The 16,013-nt window shown below is 36.0% G+C and overlaps 1 protein-coding gene across 1 annotated transcript; it reads left to right on the top strand.

The window, feature by feature from the left end:
* The first annotated feature begins 209 nt into the window (after window positions 1-209).
* Window positions 210-9,492, top strand: PPT1 (polyprenyltransferase 1). The gene is made up of 9 exons (XM_039050180.2): window positions 210-522; window positions 728-1,307; window positions 1,909-2,044; window positions 2,607-2,728; window positions 2,839-2,908; window positions 3,000-3,149; window positions 8,043-8,178; window positions 8,274-8,370; window positions 8,931-9,492. The coding sequence occupies exons 2-9, from the start codon at window positions 904-906 to the stop codon at window positions 8,998-9,000; spliced, it is 1,185 nt and encodes a 394-aa protein (XP_038906108.2). The 5' UTR covers window positions 210-522; window positions 728-903; the 3' UTR covers window positions 9,001-9,492.
* Window positions 9,493-16,013: the final 6,521 nt, after the last annotated feature.

The following is a 16,013-nucleotide window of genomic DNA, read 5'->3' as shown; positions in this document are numbered from 1 at the left end:
TTGTGACCTCAGATAGAACATAACATAAGATAAGATCGGTCCTTAGAAGAAATCCAACAAAAACAATGAACCAAATTATCATATCAATTTTTTTGTAAAGTGAAGTTCCAAAAGTTTGACAATATCAGGGTTAATTTTGAGTGGATAATAAAGACAGTTATTCTGCTTAATAAACATGTAATAAATACGTACCAAACCCAACAACTTATACTCGCCCCCTAAATGATATTTTCGTCCTTCGTTATTTGTTTTTTTCCTCTCCTTAGTTTATCCCTCGCCGTCCCTCATTTCTCTCTCTCGCGCCGCCTTTCCTCTCTCGAGTATTTTTTTTCCATCGTCGTGCCTCCAGCGCCGCCGTATCTCGCAGCACGCAGCTGCAAGTCGCCGCCCAGTCCATCGGCCGCCGCCGCCCCAGTCGATGCCGGATCTCCCTGGGCAGCGGCTGTGACCCATGTGACACTAATCGAGCACGCAGCTGGTAAATGAGTATGCTGAATTTTACGTCAAGCTTGCAAATGTGAGGTATGTGAAAGGTTATCTGTGAATGTTTAAAAATCTCATAATGCTTATGGAAATTGTTGTATGCATCAACTATTCACTGTTCATGTCTATGACTGAGACGTTGTTAACGAAATATGGTGTATGATTGCTCATACAAGTATTCATGGAAGTAATGCATTCTGAACATACGTTTCTTTGAACTGAAATTGTTTAAGTGAAAATGTAGAATGGACGTGCTATACGGAGAAATAATGCAATTTGGAACTGGACGAAGGCTAAGGGAGCCTGCTGAATGGTAATTGTTCTATTGGAATTCAGATTTCGAACAAATTTGACCCATTCGAAACGTTTTGATTGAGATCATAGTATGAATTAGTTCTATTAGCTTGTTCCGGCTTGGAAATGGCGTCTTTCCTATTCCACACTTCACGTAGGTCCGTGTCCTGCCTATCTCTTCATCGTAAATTTCTCAATCACCTCTCCAGCCTTGAGGCACCGGTTTCTTATACCAGAGCTAGTTTAGTTTCCAATTTATGGTGTAATCGGTCAGATTTTGCTTGCAAAAATTTAATTCGAGATTTTAGATATGGACTTATCCACGGTTTATCCACGTCTTCGGATCTAAAGGAGAGTTCCAAGAATGACGAGAGCCCAAATAGTAGTGTTAAAAATGATGGAAGATCAGAGGCGAAAGTTGAGATGTCCTGGATTTATTTGTATTTGCCCAAAAAGATTCAGCCTTATGCTCACCTTGCGCGGCTCGATAAACCCATTGGGACGTGGTTACTTGCTTGGCCTTGTATGTGGTAAGAGCTACTTCTATTTTTGGTCCTTGTTGGGTCTGCTGTCAATGTACATAAAATGACATGGAAGAAATGAAAGTCTTGGATTTTGTAGACTATATAGTTGTTAATTGGCATCTGAAATTGGTTAGCCCGTTCCTGTAATAAATAATCTTTGTATCATACTAATCACTATTGGTTGTCTGATTGTAAATGGATAATTTGATGGTCTTTAAATTATGTGTCAAAGAGGTACTGTATTTGTGAGAACTGCGAAGTTAGTGGAGGCATGCATGACTTAGTTGTAACTTGTATAGTTCTATGTAAAAAAAGATCCTCATGTATTCCGTATCATATGTATTATTTTCTAACTGAACTTGATTATTCATGAAGGATCTACAGATTGTTATGTAATTGCGTATTTTAGTTGAGATGTGTGTCCAATTACAACTAGTAAATAGGAAGTCTGTCATTGGTTCACTTTATTAGTCTCTACATATTGAACTATAAGTTTCTTTTGTATCACATAGGTAATAAGACAATGTTCACACTCTCGACTGGATCATAAATGTTAAGGGGTGCATGATTTCCAAAATCCATAACTAGAGTAAATTGTATTCTTTAGGTCAATTACCTTGGCGGCACCTCCAGGCCAACTTCCCGACTTTAAAATGCTGACTCTATTTGGATGCGGGGCTTTGCTTTTGAGGGGTGCTGGGTGTACCATAAACGACCTCCTCGATCAAGATATTGATACAAAGGTCAGTACACTTCTTTCTTCCATGAATATCATATTCACATCATTTTCTCTATCGTGTGGCTTTTTGACGATCTCTTGGCTTAACTTTTTGAATAGTTTAAATTGGTTAGTCCTTGCAAGTAGTGTGTAAATCTATGTGTTCTATTTGTGATAGATGTATTTACCCCTGCACTTTTAGGGCTCTGTATTTTAATTAAGCATCAGTTCATTCCGTTGTTAATATTATTTGTGCGACATTTCTTGCCCCTTTTCTTGGTCTGGGATGATTGTAATGCAAAAAAAAAAAAAAAAAAAAAAAAAAAAGACTTCCCACCTGGTATCAATTATTTGCTGCATTCCCATGATCTATTATAGTCTCTATATCAAATGGGAGATACATCACTTGTCATGATGTGTGTAAAGTAGAGCAGCAGGTACCAAGGCTAAGTAGCTTGCTGACAAACAACACATTCACTAACAAATTGTCTTACCATCGAGTTCTTTCCTTTCTGATACACCTCCCTTGCAGGGGATTAGTTTCTTCTAACCCTTCCATGCTTGGCCGAGTGTTTCACCCTTTGCAGGTTGAACGTACAAAGCTAAGACCAGTTGCAAGTGGTCAATTAACCCAACCCCAGGGAATCAGTTTTTTAGGGTTGCAGCTATTTTTGGGACTTGGAATTCTCCTTCAACTGAATAATTTCAGGTCGGATTGGTTTTGAGTTTCTCTTTAGAATTAACTGGGTCATATAATACGTGTTTCGTATACTTTCTTAGTAGTTTGATGTTTCCAACGTGACCTCATGTCTTGAACAGTCGCATTTTGGGGGCTTCCTCTTTGCTTCTAGTCTTCTCCTATCCTCTCATGAAGAGGTTCACGTTTTGGGTATGATGCTTTAATTGGGTTTGCTAAGTATTTTATATTTATTTTGAGAAACACTAGTAGTTGATGTGGCTTGGCAAGATATTTGTGGCAGCCTCAAGCCTATCTGGGTCTGACCTTCAATTGGGGAGCTTTATTAGGATGGGCAGCCATCAGAGGAACTTTGGATCCAGCTATCGTTTTACCACTGTACTTTTCTGGAGTATTCTGGACTCTTGTGTATGATACGATATATGCACATCAGGTAAAGTCTGATTCCCGCTCTTCCTTTGTTTATTAGGATTTTGTGTTACCAACTTTAGAGGCGATCTTTTTTACAAAAAAAAAAAAAAAAAAGTATTTATAGAAGTAGGGAGCTCGTAGTTAATTTGAAATCTTACTCTAGTGGTGGTGAACATGGTTGAAATAGATGCAACTTAGGGTAAAAAAATCAGACTACTTCTATAAAGCAAAGCAATAGCTGGAATCTTTGTGATATAGAACTCCACCAAGAAGTTGGGGAAAATAAACGGCTCTTTACCTCTAAGATGTTCCAAAATTTCTTTAGGAATTTGTAAGACCCCTAGTTAAGGATTTGTTAGGATAATTAGTAGAATATTAGGAGGGTTATTAATTAGGACATATTAGTAAATAGTTAGTAAGTTGGTTAGGTATTTTACTATAAATAGAGGGGAAAGGGTTGGAGAAAGGTGTGAAGAATTCGGTGGGAATTTCCTTTGGTAATTTGGGAGAGACTAGCCCTCTCGAAAGGCTAGGGTGTATCTTGTTATTTTGCTTATGAGTTTATAGCATATTTCTATACATTTTCATATATTCCTATAATTGCATTGCCCTTAAGTTTATTCTATATTCTTGAGTACCGTTCTTGTAAGGGGATCCTAACAAATTGGTATCAGAGCTACTCTTTCTTGGGTACTGTTTTATTTTGTTTGGCAATTGGGGAAGAAGAATCATGGACATAGGAGTGGCTGTGTAAATGGACAGAAGACCGCAAACGGGAGGCAACAAAAAGAGGAGAAACTCCATGGACATGGGAGCAAGCACGAAAATGGATGACAAATAATGAGTGCAAAATGGCGGAAGAAGCAGACCGGAAGGAGACATTGCACGAAAATTCGAGAGTGGAGCAAAATCGGGATGAGATATTTGAGTTGGTAGTGGCAAGCAAAACCAATGGTAGTTCGAAGATGGTTGATAGCCTGAGTTCGAAGAAGTCCATGGTGCAGGGCAGTGGAGGCAGTACGGGTTCGATAGGAAGTGGAGTTCGAACGAGGACGGTGAAGAAGAAATCGGAGAGTGAACGGAGACAGAGAAGTATATTCATGAGAATGGATTGGAAAAAGCGGAGGGAGAACTCATTGAAGGGCGACAAGTTGGAGAGGCGAAGGAATGAGAGTAAGAGAAAAACACCGACGGTAAAACGTGGAGACAAGCGGAAGAAGAAACAAGGGCCGGAGGTGAAGAATCGAGTGAAGAAATGGTTGTGGTTCAAAGAACCAGAGGACGGTTGGCCGCGGCAGAGAAAGAAGACGTCAGCGATTGATTGGCTGAGATGGCAAGGCGGTTGGCGGACGGAGCGGCGACGGCTGAAGGACCTGCTAACGATCGCGCAAGTCGAAGAAAGTGGGAGGACGGTGAATCAAAGGCGCTGGACATGGAAGACGAGGCCGAAATATGGTGGTGGGAGAAAGAGACATGTAACAAGGGAGGCTGATGGTGAGAAGAAAAGGTCGGGATGCTGTGCGATGGAGATGAACGACTATCTGAACCATTGGAGATCGACGGTCATAGGCGTGGGATAGAGAGGTTGAGGATGGTGTTGCTTGAAACGGCGGGAAAAGGCTTGCAGTTAGAGACGAAGAAGACAACCACGACGGAAGAAGGTTGGGAAAAATTTCGTGAAAAAAGAGACAATGATGTGGCAGAAGATGATAGGGGCAAAAATAACTAACCCTAATTACGTGGGTGTGGGCTGCATTTTTTTTGAATGGGCTTGAGTTTACTTTAAATATAATTATAGTGGCCCATTATCTTATTTTGCTCTCAACTGAGGAAGCAAAATGTAAGTTGAGGAACGTGAAGAAGAGAAAATCGTGTGTGAAGCCATGGAGGGGACAAGGTGGCAGCATGATTTTGGGCTCATAATTGGCTGGACTTGCTTGGTCTATTTATCGGTTTACTATGATCATGTGTTTGGTGAGGAGAAGAAAGGTCCAAAACTATCGGAGAGTCCTTGGCTGTTTTTGGGGCCAATTTTAAGTAGCTTGGATGAGGTTCACCCTCCTACAAAGGTGATAGGTTTAAAATATGGATTTCCGGTTGGGTCGTTATTTGACCCAGGACCTGACTCGATATGGGATTATAGTAGGAGTGTACATCAAACCGACAAAAACCGACTCGATCAAATTAAGGTCGGTCGGGTGGTTGGTTTTCGGTTTTTCTGAAAAAAAAAAAAGTTGAAAACCGACCGACTTATAATATATATAGATTATCAATTCATCTTTCCTTTTCATTCATTTTGGCTCCTCTTAAAAATAATAATAATAAAAAAATGAAGATGGTTGGCCGAATTTCACTCCTTTTTTTTTTTTCGGTCGATTTTCGGTGTCAGTTTTCTCTCAAACCCGGTGTCGATGTACACCCCTAGATTACAGCACCCATGGGAAAAAATCAACCCTAACGACACAATATGTCAGGTGTGGCTTTCACCCATGCTACCAACCATCCACACTGGGCTCGCTGATGCCGCGGACAAAGGGTACCATTTGCCACCGATTGTGCCTCCACCACTCGCCACCGTCTACCGCTTACAATGGACGAACCAACCATTTTCAATTTGTTTTGCGATGGATATTAAGTTTCGTGTTCTCGCTCTTAAAAAAAGGATGTAGAGGAAGATGGAGGGCCATGCGTTAGCAAATAACTTCCGTCAAATGATAGAAGCAGGAGTCGAGTTTCTGTGCGGTGGAGAAGAACGGCCAAACGGTCAGAGCATCGGTGTCAAGCGGCAGATTCGAGAAAAAAGAACGGCGTTGAAGATGAAAAAAATTGGGGATGGTCGTATACAGCAGCGAGGGTCGAGGTTGTTGGGGATGAAGAAAAAGAAGAGGTGGAAGTTGTCGAAATGTGTAGAGGAAGGTTGCCGGCGATGGAGGGAGATGAAGGCTCGGGACTGCCGCAATTTTCTTGAGGTCGTGGGAAAATTACTCTCTACCCACCTGAAGTGTCAGGTGGTGGGGTCAGGTGTTAAAAAAAGTTGCAGCATTATCTATGAGTCTGGTTCATGGGCTAAAGTACAAGGAGAAGCCCATTGTCCTTCCAAGGCTAGAAAAAAAGGTGCGGGTTAATGTGCTGGTGGGAGAAGCGCAATATTTTCTGCAAGCCAGCAAGGGCTTTTGGGCCCATTTCGTTATACGGAGCCATTTTTTTCTGTCAGGCGATGGGCCAGCAGTTGGAGAAAAAGGCAGCATTAATTTTGGTTGGGATTATGGGCTGGGATTTGGTAAAGAAGTCCAATTCTTGCATTGCTCAACAAGTAATTTAGGGCCGATTTTCATGTGGCTCAAATGGAAAAATGGGTCTTGTAAAAGGCTGAAGAAGAAGGAAAGTAGAAGGTGGGCCCATTATATTATCTCTAATAAATGGGAAGTGGGCACTAATTAAAAGTGAGTTGTTGGCTGGTTTTGGACAGCAAGCTGATTGTGGGTCTAGCCCATCAGAGAAAGAACCTCAACTTTATACACCTTTGCAAATGGCGTGGAGTTAGGCCCAGTAATGTGCCTGTTGAGAAGAGATATAATTCTGGAAGATTTTTTGGGTTGAGGGCTGCTCTATGGGCTGAAGCCACGGGAATGATTTGGAACCCAAGTTCTTTTCATAGCCGAAGGAAGGAATCATATTTGCAATACATTTTCCTAAATTCCTATAATTACATTGCCCTTGAGTTTATTCTATATTCTTGAGTACTGTTCTTGTTAGGAGGCATCTAACAAAATTCTCAGGTGTCTTTCACCAAACCTCCAGCCAAGTAATGTTTCATAAACCTCAAAAGAAAAGCTTATCCTTAATGATCTCTACCGTGCAACTTGATGGGAAATATTATGGAAGCAATTTAAATGTGTCTATTGAGTATTGTTCGTGGATGTATTATTCATGGCTGCAGTATTCTTTATTTTATACATTAGCCAAGCCACGAGCCTCTTTCTTAGGGGTCTCTCCCCTCTCTGTGTAATGTCATGCTTGCCTCATCACGCATACCCACTGAGGGTTTACCCTCAGCTCAAGTATTTATACATACTATTCTTGGCTTTCTGTCATTGAGTCTTTAAATGGTTTGTATCTCACTACTCTTTTTGGTTATTTGGTGACTGTATCATATTGGTGGTTTTATTCTAGATCTAATGATATCCGCTGCCGTACTTGAAAGCATAGTTACATATGCTAGTAAACAGTCACGGAAATGACAGCATCATTTGCTTAGAGGTGTTTTTCAACATCTTAATGGCATTTTATATCTGAATAAGAAGACTTGACAAATTTCTGACGATGTCTTTTGATTGGATATGAAGAAGTGTTTGGAACTTGGAAAAATATCTTAAAATACTTTTAGATGCTTTAAAAAAAAAAATAAAATTCAAAGTGCCCCTAGAAAAAATGTTGGGAAAAATACCTTTTTGGTCGTAAGTGGGTCTAGTTTCTATTTAGTTCATAGGTTTCAGAATGTTACACATTTAGTCATTAAATTTTGAGTTTGGTTTCAATTCTTAATCTTCTCTAGATTTCAAAATGTTACAATTTTACATCTGAGATTCGAGCTTTGTTTCAATTTGGTCCATAGGTTTCAAGATTTACACTTTTAACCTTGGTTTTTCATAAATAATGAAACTCAGTTAATTATACTTATTTTAAATTAATTAATAGACATTAACATGGAAAACGGAAAGTTAGTAATTAGTGAAAAATCAAGATTAAAAGTGTAAAATTTCAAATTGTAACATTTTGAAACCTAGGGATCGAAATGAAACTAGAGCAAAAACTTAGGAATCAAAAAGGTATTTCCCGAAAATGTTTCTGTCTGAAGACATCTCCAAAATAACTCTTTAACTTTCTGGCTGCAATGCTTACACTTTGGCTTTAGGACAAGGAGGATGACTTAAAAGTTGGCGTTAAATCTACTGCTTTGAGATTTGGAGATTCAACTAAGGAGTGGATTTCTATGTTTGGAGTTGCAAACATTGGCTGTCTTGCTCTTAGCGGTTACAATGCTGATATTGGTAAACTACTCTGTGCCTTTCCTTGGTTTTTAATATCCCGTTTTGTATAAACTGCAATTTGCTTCGATGTCTTATTCCAAACCGTTGTGGAGCAGAATGGCCATTTTATGCACTTTTGGCTGCTGCATCTGGACAATTGGCTTGGCAGATTTTGACAGTCGACTTATCAAGTCGTGCCGATTGCAACCGAAAGTATGTGTCTGATTTAGTAGGGTACTTTATCAAGCACCAGTAAAGAAAATTAAAACTGCTGATTTTATGGGTTGAATGCATGTATTTTAAACTTACTGGTCTTTGAACCGATAATAAGTTGTTGTTTTTTTTTTTTTTTTTGAAGTGTCGAATCTCGTTAGATCATTACACTGGAGATGATAATTTTTATTATGGTGTTTTGAAACTAAAGTTTCTTTAGAAGGATGGTTGTGACCTCATTAAAAGCTTTTTTTCAGCTTCAATCCTAGTTGAGATAGCCGGATGCACTTGTTGATCTCTGTTCTTTTAATTTCATTTACCTCTTATGTATCATTGTAATTTGAATATTAACCTCGTTTCATTTCATCATTAAAAAGTTCTCTTTCTATTTTTTTTTTAAAAAGCTCCAACCCTTTACTGCGATGATAATATAGGCTGTTCTGAATGCTTACATCTTGTTAGATTATGCACATTTAAAGTTGAGGAGTTTGGTATATGTATTAGCTTTCTTCCCTTTTCTCTTTTGTACAATGCCTTCTCATTTCCACTTCTGGTTTCAGGTTCATCTCCAACAAGTGGTATGGTGCTTTAGTGTTCAGTGGGATCTTGCTAGGTAGACTTTCATCTTAGCCTTTTCCGAAAAGTATGCAAAGGCTAGGAGTGGACCGTTTGCTAACAGAACATAAGAGGATTTGATCTCGAACCATCTTCGAATAATGTTGGTTCTATAGATCGTGATCAGATTCGTCTTCGACCTCAGAATTTGAATGAGATTTTGGAAGTTTGAGAGTGAGTGAAGCTCTGTTGATGTTATTTCCATGTGGAGATGAAGCCAAAGGTTTGCAGTAACCATGACTAATAGGAGCAGGTTTGAAGTAACTATGACCTGAGGGTTGTGCGCAGGGGATTCGACCACGGGCCTCATAGTAGTTATTGACACACTCTTATGTCAATTGGGCTGGGCTCACTTTAGCCATAAAAAACATTAGATCTCTTAAAAAAATTACTTAAATTTATTTCACATTTAACGACTAAAAATCATGTGCTTGATTTATTTTTGTTAAATTTTTTCTCTATATGTCTTGACGAGTCTCAATAAATCTATAATTTCTCAACAATAAACACGTTTCTGAAGCTAAATAACTCTAAGAAATGGGAGTTATTAGAGAGGCTAATCCATCTTTAAAATTTTATAAATTTGTTGGGCAAAATCAAAAGTTCTAATACCGTAAACAATTTTCTCCGCTATAAGAGTGTTTTTGGGCATCAATTTGGATTTAGTACTGTTAGCGTTTGGGGTGGTGTGTGTTAAGATAATGGGAGATGAGGTTTGCCTTGAAAGATTGTTGGAAATGTCTAAAATGTGTGGAAATTTTTGAAGAATGTCTAATTTTATATTTTACTGAAAAATGGCTAGGAAGTGGGACAAAAATTATTGTGTACTTGCCACTTTTATCTTCCACATACTCTATATGCAACCTGCAAATCAACTTTTGTCGGTATAAATTTATCTAACTCAAATACAAGATTGAACCTATTTTTATTAAGTAGAGTTTCTGACACTTGATTCTGTCAAATTTCTGGCACATGCTACATTTTAATGGGACCTTCCCTTCGCCTTCCACAAAGGTTATTGAAACATTTCCCATGTACAAATTATCACTGCCATTTTGCTTCCAAATGTGCCTAATAGCACCAGCATCAATCCATCAATCTTTAATGTTTGAAGTCATATATACCTCAGAAATGATGGCAACCAAGTCATCATTTTCCTCAATATTGGCCCGACTGTTGGAACTTTTATCCTTCTTGTGTTTGCACATTGCAGCGGTATAACTACTCTTACCACAAACCTAATAATTTCCTCAAATGTGCTTACTAGTATCATTCCTAGACCCACATGTTTCTTCTTGAAATTCTACTTCTTGGGTTTGTGCTTTGAAGCTTCAGTAATATGAGCTTTGGCTTCAACTTTCGGTGTAGTTTTATCTTCTTTTATGTTATCCTATGGAGTTTTACCGCAAGGTTCTCCATGAATAACTCCTTTCATTTGTGCTTCTAGAAAGGAGGAAATTTTTTAATCACAGTAGCAACTTGGAACGGCTTACTCATGTCCAATTCTTCACTTTGCAAATCACTGATGATAATTTATAATTTTTCCAACGGATTGATTACCAATTTGATATCAACCATCTTGTAATCTAAGAATTTTCCCACAAAGAATTTTTTAGTACCGGCATCTTCCAGCTTGTCTAGTGCTTCCTTCAATAGTTTTGATATATTGTGTATGCATTGTAATAGACATTATACAAATTGTCCTCAAGACCACTAAGTACATAATTATGACACAAGAAGTCCGAATGCATCCATGCTTGCTTCACAGCTTCCATTTCAGGAGTTATAGCTTCTGCTAGGGTAATTGGGCAATCTTCCTTCAAAATATGAGCAAGATTTAATGTGGTGAGATAGAAGATCATCTTTTGTTGCCATCTCTTGAAGTTCTCTCATTTGAACTTCTCTGATTTTTCAGCATGGGGTTTGACAATGGACAATCCCATCATGGCAGAAGTAGTGACATTGGTGGAGGAGTTTGCAACCATTAGTTTAGATAAGTAATTGTCTCCACATTGTTGGGGAAAATAATATATAAGAACTTAATATACTAGGAAACTGATTACAACTCAACTAGAAATAGTACACTCAATATATAATATTCAAACTCAAACTTAAACCAAATGATGTAACAAGGCTTAAATATAGAAATAATCAAAGACTTGAAAGAACCTCAAAACCTTTGGAAACTCAAAATATAGTCGAGGCACACTTCTGATAAACATTATCCTGAAGACAATTATTCGCTCTACATAGGCTGCAAGCATATTACAACGATCGTCTCAGTAAGATACAATAACTAACGCTAATAAAACTGCAACCTTAAACTACTCAGATCTCGCAGGACTCTTAGATACTTGCTCTTAACTCAACTAAAGAACAAAAAAACGAAATAAAGAAAGAAAGGAGAGAACTCTTCAATTTGGAATCAGATACTACAAATGAAGAAACAAGTTGTTATTTATAGGCTAGCAACTTAGTAACTCTTCAAAATACAAAATAAATCAAATAAATATAAAAAATTGAAACATTTGTCAAATTTAACTCAATTGAGTTTTTACTTGACAAAAGTCAAATAAAACTCATTCAAATTAAAAAAACTACAAATTTAACTTTCATACATGTTAAATATGTACATGAAACTTCATCTTAATTTGATATTTCAATCCAATTTGAAAGTTTCTAACTTTGAATTTAATCTACATAATTAAATTCATTTGTTTATGTTTCAATATTCAAATGCTTCAATTTCTTTCACTATAAAAATCCAACACTTCTTTGTTGTTTTTATTTGTCAACTCAACTAGTTTCTGACTCTAGTTTAATGATAGGGTCTATTTTGTAAGTTTTTTGGAAAATAGATAGACTAAAATTGGACATTTGAAAGTATATGGATTAAAATCAAACAATTATCAAAGTAAAAAACCCAAATTAGTATTTTACCTAAAAATTTTTATGTTCTTGGTAAACTTCATTATTTAACGACAATTTGAATATAGTATAATTATTTTTTATTAACAATCTTGATGAATAAATATTCTTTTTTAACAAACTAAATCTAAATTCATACGAACTAAATATAAGTTCATGTGAGTTAAGTTATACTCATTCTAGGCCGATGAATAAATCCTCTAGACTTTATTATTTCTATTATTCCATTATAAAGTCCACAAAATCCCCAATCCCCTTATATTCATTATCACGCCAAAACTCTATCTCTACCTTTTCTCATCTTTCTTTCTTGAAACTCAAATTTTAATCGCACAAATTTTGAGTTTTTTTTTTTTTTTTAAAAGTAATTTTATATAATACATTACTTTACTTTAATTTAGTACCTATGTTTTTAAAATGTGCATTTTGGTTCCAATACTTCGAAAATATTCTTTTGGATCTTTGCACTTTTAAAATGTGACCATTTTGTTTTTTTCATTTTCCTTCTTTTCATTTTAAAGGACTAAAATAGTAACTTTTAAAAAGTTCAAGGATTAACATGAATTAAAGATGAAAGTACAATAACCAAAATGAAAATTTTAAAAGTATATTGACCAAATTGAACCAAAATTAAAAAATATAGGAACAAAATCAACACTCGATTTTAACTGCATGTATGTGTGGTGAGATTAAAAAAAATAAAAATAAAAAATCAAAGGATGACTAATGGGTTGTACAGCTTAAAAATCTCAAAATAAATTGGAATTACATTCCAAACAATATGAGTTCCCATATATTGTAGTACATCATTGCTAACAAGGTGCTCCTTTTCTCCTCATAGGAAAGGAAAAAATAAGTCTTGATGCTTGTACAAATAGGCTTGAAGGATGAATATCCAAAATTGAAAATTTATGAATATTAGATGTAAATTATTTTGTGCTACTTTCATATTAGTATTATATAATAAGTAATAAAGGCAACATAGAGTCGAGAGTATTTAATCTGTGAACAATTTGTAAGAAATATACTTTTTAACATTCAAATTAAGAGAACACAATAATACTCGTTATTATCTATGATAAGTTATTTATTTTTATAGAGAACACAATTTATTATACTTGCATTTAAGGTCATGTTGGAAGCATGTAAAAATAATTTGGAAAAAAAAAAAAAAAGAATTTAGGTGCTTGGTAGTTAGATTTTCCTTAAAAAAGTTATACAAAATCATTTTTTAAATCTTTTGATTTTCAAAATTTTGAATAATCAAATAATCAAACATCTTTTTGAACTATTTTTTCTCTATTTTTAATGATGTGTTATTATTATTTTTTAAATTCTTTTATCTTTATCATACAATTTTTGTAGAACTACACGATTACAATGTCACTTAATTGGAACGAAATTTAAACAAAACATCAAAGTGTGATTTTCTTTGCATCAACAACAATACAAGTTTTTTTTCCCCTAATAGTCGTAATCATCTTCTTTCAATTATCATTTTCTTTTTACTTCTTTTCATCCCATTTTCGCTCCAAACTTTTTTGGGCGACTTTTTTCTTTCATAATTTTTAAAATTATATGTGTACTATATGCTTAAGATTTTTTTCAAATTGATGAACTAGAAGGATTATGGTTTTTTAAATATAGATGTACTATTGTAATAATTGAGGAATAGAAAAATATTGCTTAATTATTGAATATTTTAAAAAAATATTTGCCTATTAAAACCAATGAGATGTAGCTCACATGGTAGAGCGCTCGCTTTACATGCGAGAGGCACGGGGTTTGATACCTCGCAACTCCAGGAGTTCTATAATTTTTAATTTTCATTGGGTAAAGTTTTTGCTATTTTATTTCTCTTTTCTGTTGGGTCTTTTAATGTTCTTCCGGTTGCAGCCCAAATGGCTGTGGCTCCACACCCCTCTGTAAATTTCCATTTATGTGTTCAGTCCTTTTTTCTCTCTCTCTTTCTTTTCTTCCAAATCTAACATACCCATCCACGTTCCTATCTTAGCCTATTTGTTAATTTATTATAATAATTTAATATTAGATTATTATTATTATTATTATTATTATTTTTAAATTTCAAGATTTATTGTTTATGATCAAGATAATGAGTATATTTGAAATGAACATTAAAATTTATTTTTGACAATAGTCATCTTAAAGTTATCATCATCTTAAAACTATCATCAATCTCTAAATGAAAATTTATAAGTTAATTATTCTTGACAATTTGGCATGAATGATCCTAGGGTTAATCTATTCAATATAGATTTCTAGTAATTATGCTAACAAAATGCCCTTAGGTAGTTGGAGACAATTCATGGTGTAGGTGGGGATGGCTTGTGCCAGAGCCTTCATATACTTCTTTGCCACCAAGAGAAAAGATTTTTTATTTCCATCATTGGAGAACCTTCTACTCACGATCCTTGAGAGACTAAAAAACTTAGCATCTACTTTTACATTTTTTTTTTTAAAAAGAAGGATTTTTTTAATCGAAAAACTTCACGATCCATGTGAAAGAAGTTTTTCAACTTTAGTACATTCACTTATATCATAAAAAATTATAAAAATGAAAATAGAAAAGAAATAAAAAGGTAACTGTTAGAGGAAAAATTTCGGACCAATCATGGATTGCCACGTCATTTATTAAATTAACGACAAAATGCCAAAATCAACAAATTTGGGACCAGTTAAGAGTCAACGTGTTCCTCACGAACGTTGGATTGAGTAAAATTAATCTTGCCCAATTTGACGTTATAATTTGGGCGCTGATCCAGTTACGCCCAAATATGGGCTTAATTTGGGTCTAAAATGCCAAGCCCAAAAGTCAGGCACAAGTCCAATTAATAGGGCCCAAAGGTTAGGCCCAAGTCCAATTAATAAGGCCCAAAAGTTAGGCCCACGTCCAATTAATTGGGCCCAAAGACCAGGCCCAAGCTCATGAGGCCCATCAGAGAGCTTTATAAATAAAAGAGCTCTTCTCATTCCAAAGGTCAGCAATTCTGCATTCCAGAGAGCTTAGAGGGATTTCTCTACAATCAGAAGACTTTTTGACTCCTGAAGCTAACCACATTTGAAGTCTGAAGTCCTTTGGAGATACAAGCGTTCTGAAAACTAAAGTCCTTTGAAGATACACACATTCTGACTAGGCTTGAAAATTGAAGTCATTTGTGAAGGAACTCTTATAAAAAAGAACCTTTGAGGGGAAGCAAGATCGTTCCAAATTCATTGTGACAGAATTACAAGCATTCACAAATATACAAACTAGTTATGTATTTCATAATAAATTATGACATGCTTTCATAAATTAAATACAAAGGAACGAGAGACTTACCTTTGAAGAAGTCTTCTTCTGTTTTTCTCTCGCTCTCGTGAAGAACTGGGACTAGCAACCTCTCGCTGTCGCTACAATCGTCTACCCAAATCTCTTGCTGTCGCTTAGCATACGAATTGTTTCTCCACGAACAAGTAGCCTCTCGGACACCACCACTCAGTGACCTTGGTATTCTTGGAGTGAGAATCCAGGAGGTGTGGGCTCTGTTGGATTTGGTAGAGGGAAGGAGGAAACAACGATCACACTCAACAACCAAGAAAGTGGGAGAGTAATAGTGTTTACCGTATAGACTTGTGCTTGATCGTTTAGTAAAGGTCAGTAGGTACACGATTGTTTAGAAAATGTGGCTTGATCGTTTACATGATCTTTTAGTGAATCTCGCTCAGGCGCGCGATCGTTTAGTAAAATGCTACACGATCGTTTAGATAAGGGCGCGTGCACACGATCGTTTAAACAAACAATTGAAGCTGTCATGTAGTCTCTCGCGAGCTAAACGATAGGCAGTGTACTCAAATGAAGCGAGTCTACGATATGTTTCCAAAATGAAAACATTTTTCATTTTATCCTTCAGTTATGAAAACTGAATACAACCTCCCACTTTCATGCATGGTTAAGGAGAAACCACCAACAATTATCTCATAATTGTTTTAATTATAAATAAATATAATAACTAACTTATCATATTATATTTATAACCTATAGTTTTAATATCACATCATAAGCAACATTTAAACCATACTTCTTTTCTCCTTTACTTGAT

The sequence above is a fragment of the Benincasa hispida genome, chromosome 11 (assembly GCF_027475165.1).
Source record: "Benincasa hispida cultivar pf3 chromosome 11, pf3_genome.v1.1, whole genome shotgun sequence".
NCBI lineage: Eukaryota > Viridiplantae > Streptophyta > Magnoliopsida > Cucurbitales > Cucurbitaceae > Benincasa > Benincasa hispida.
The sequence above is the reverse complement of the archived record's forward strand: the minus strand, read 5'-3'. Positions and strand labels throughout refer to the sequence as shown.

What these genes read in the sequence shown, in the direction of transcription:
- PPT1 (XM_039050180.2), top strand. Translation starts at nt 904, where the DNA reads ATGGCGTCTTTCCTATTCCACACTTCACGTAGGTCCGTGTCCTGCCTA. An exon ending in ATCAAGATATTGATACAAAG is followed by an intron (nt 2,045 to 2,606) that starts GTCAGTACACTT and finishes CACCCTTTGCAG; the next exon opens with GTTGAACGTACAAAGCTAAG. An exon ending in TGAAGAGGTTCACGTTTTGG is followed by an intron (nt 2,909 to 2,999) that starts GTATGATGCTTT and finishes TATTTGTGGCAG; the next exon opens with CCTCAAGCCTATCTGGGTCT.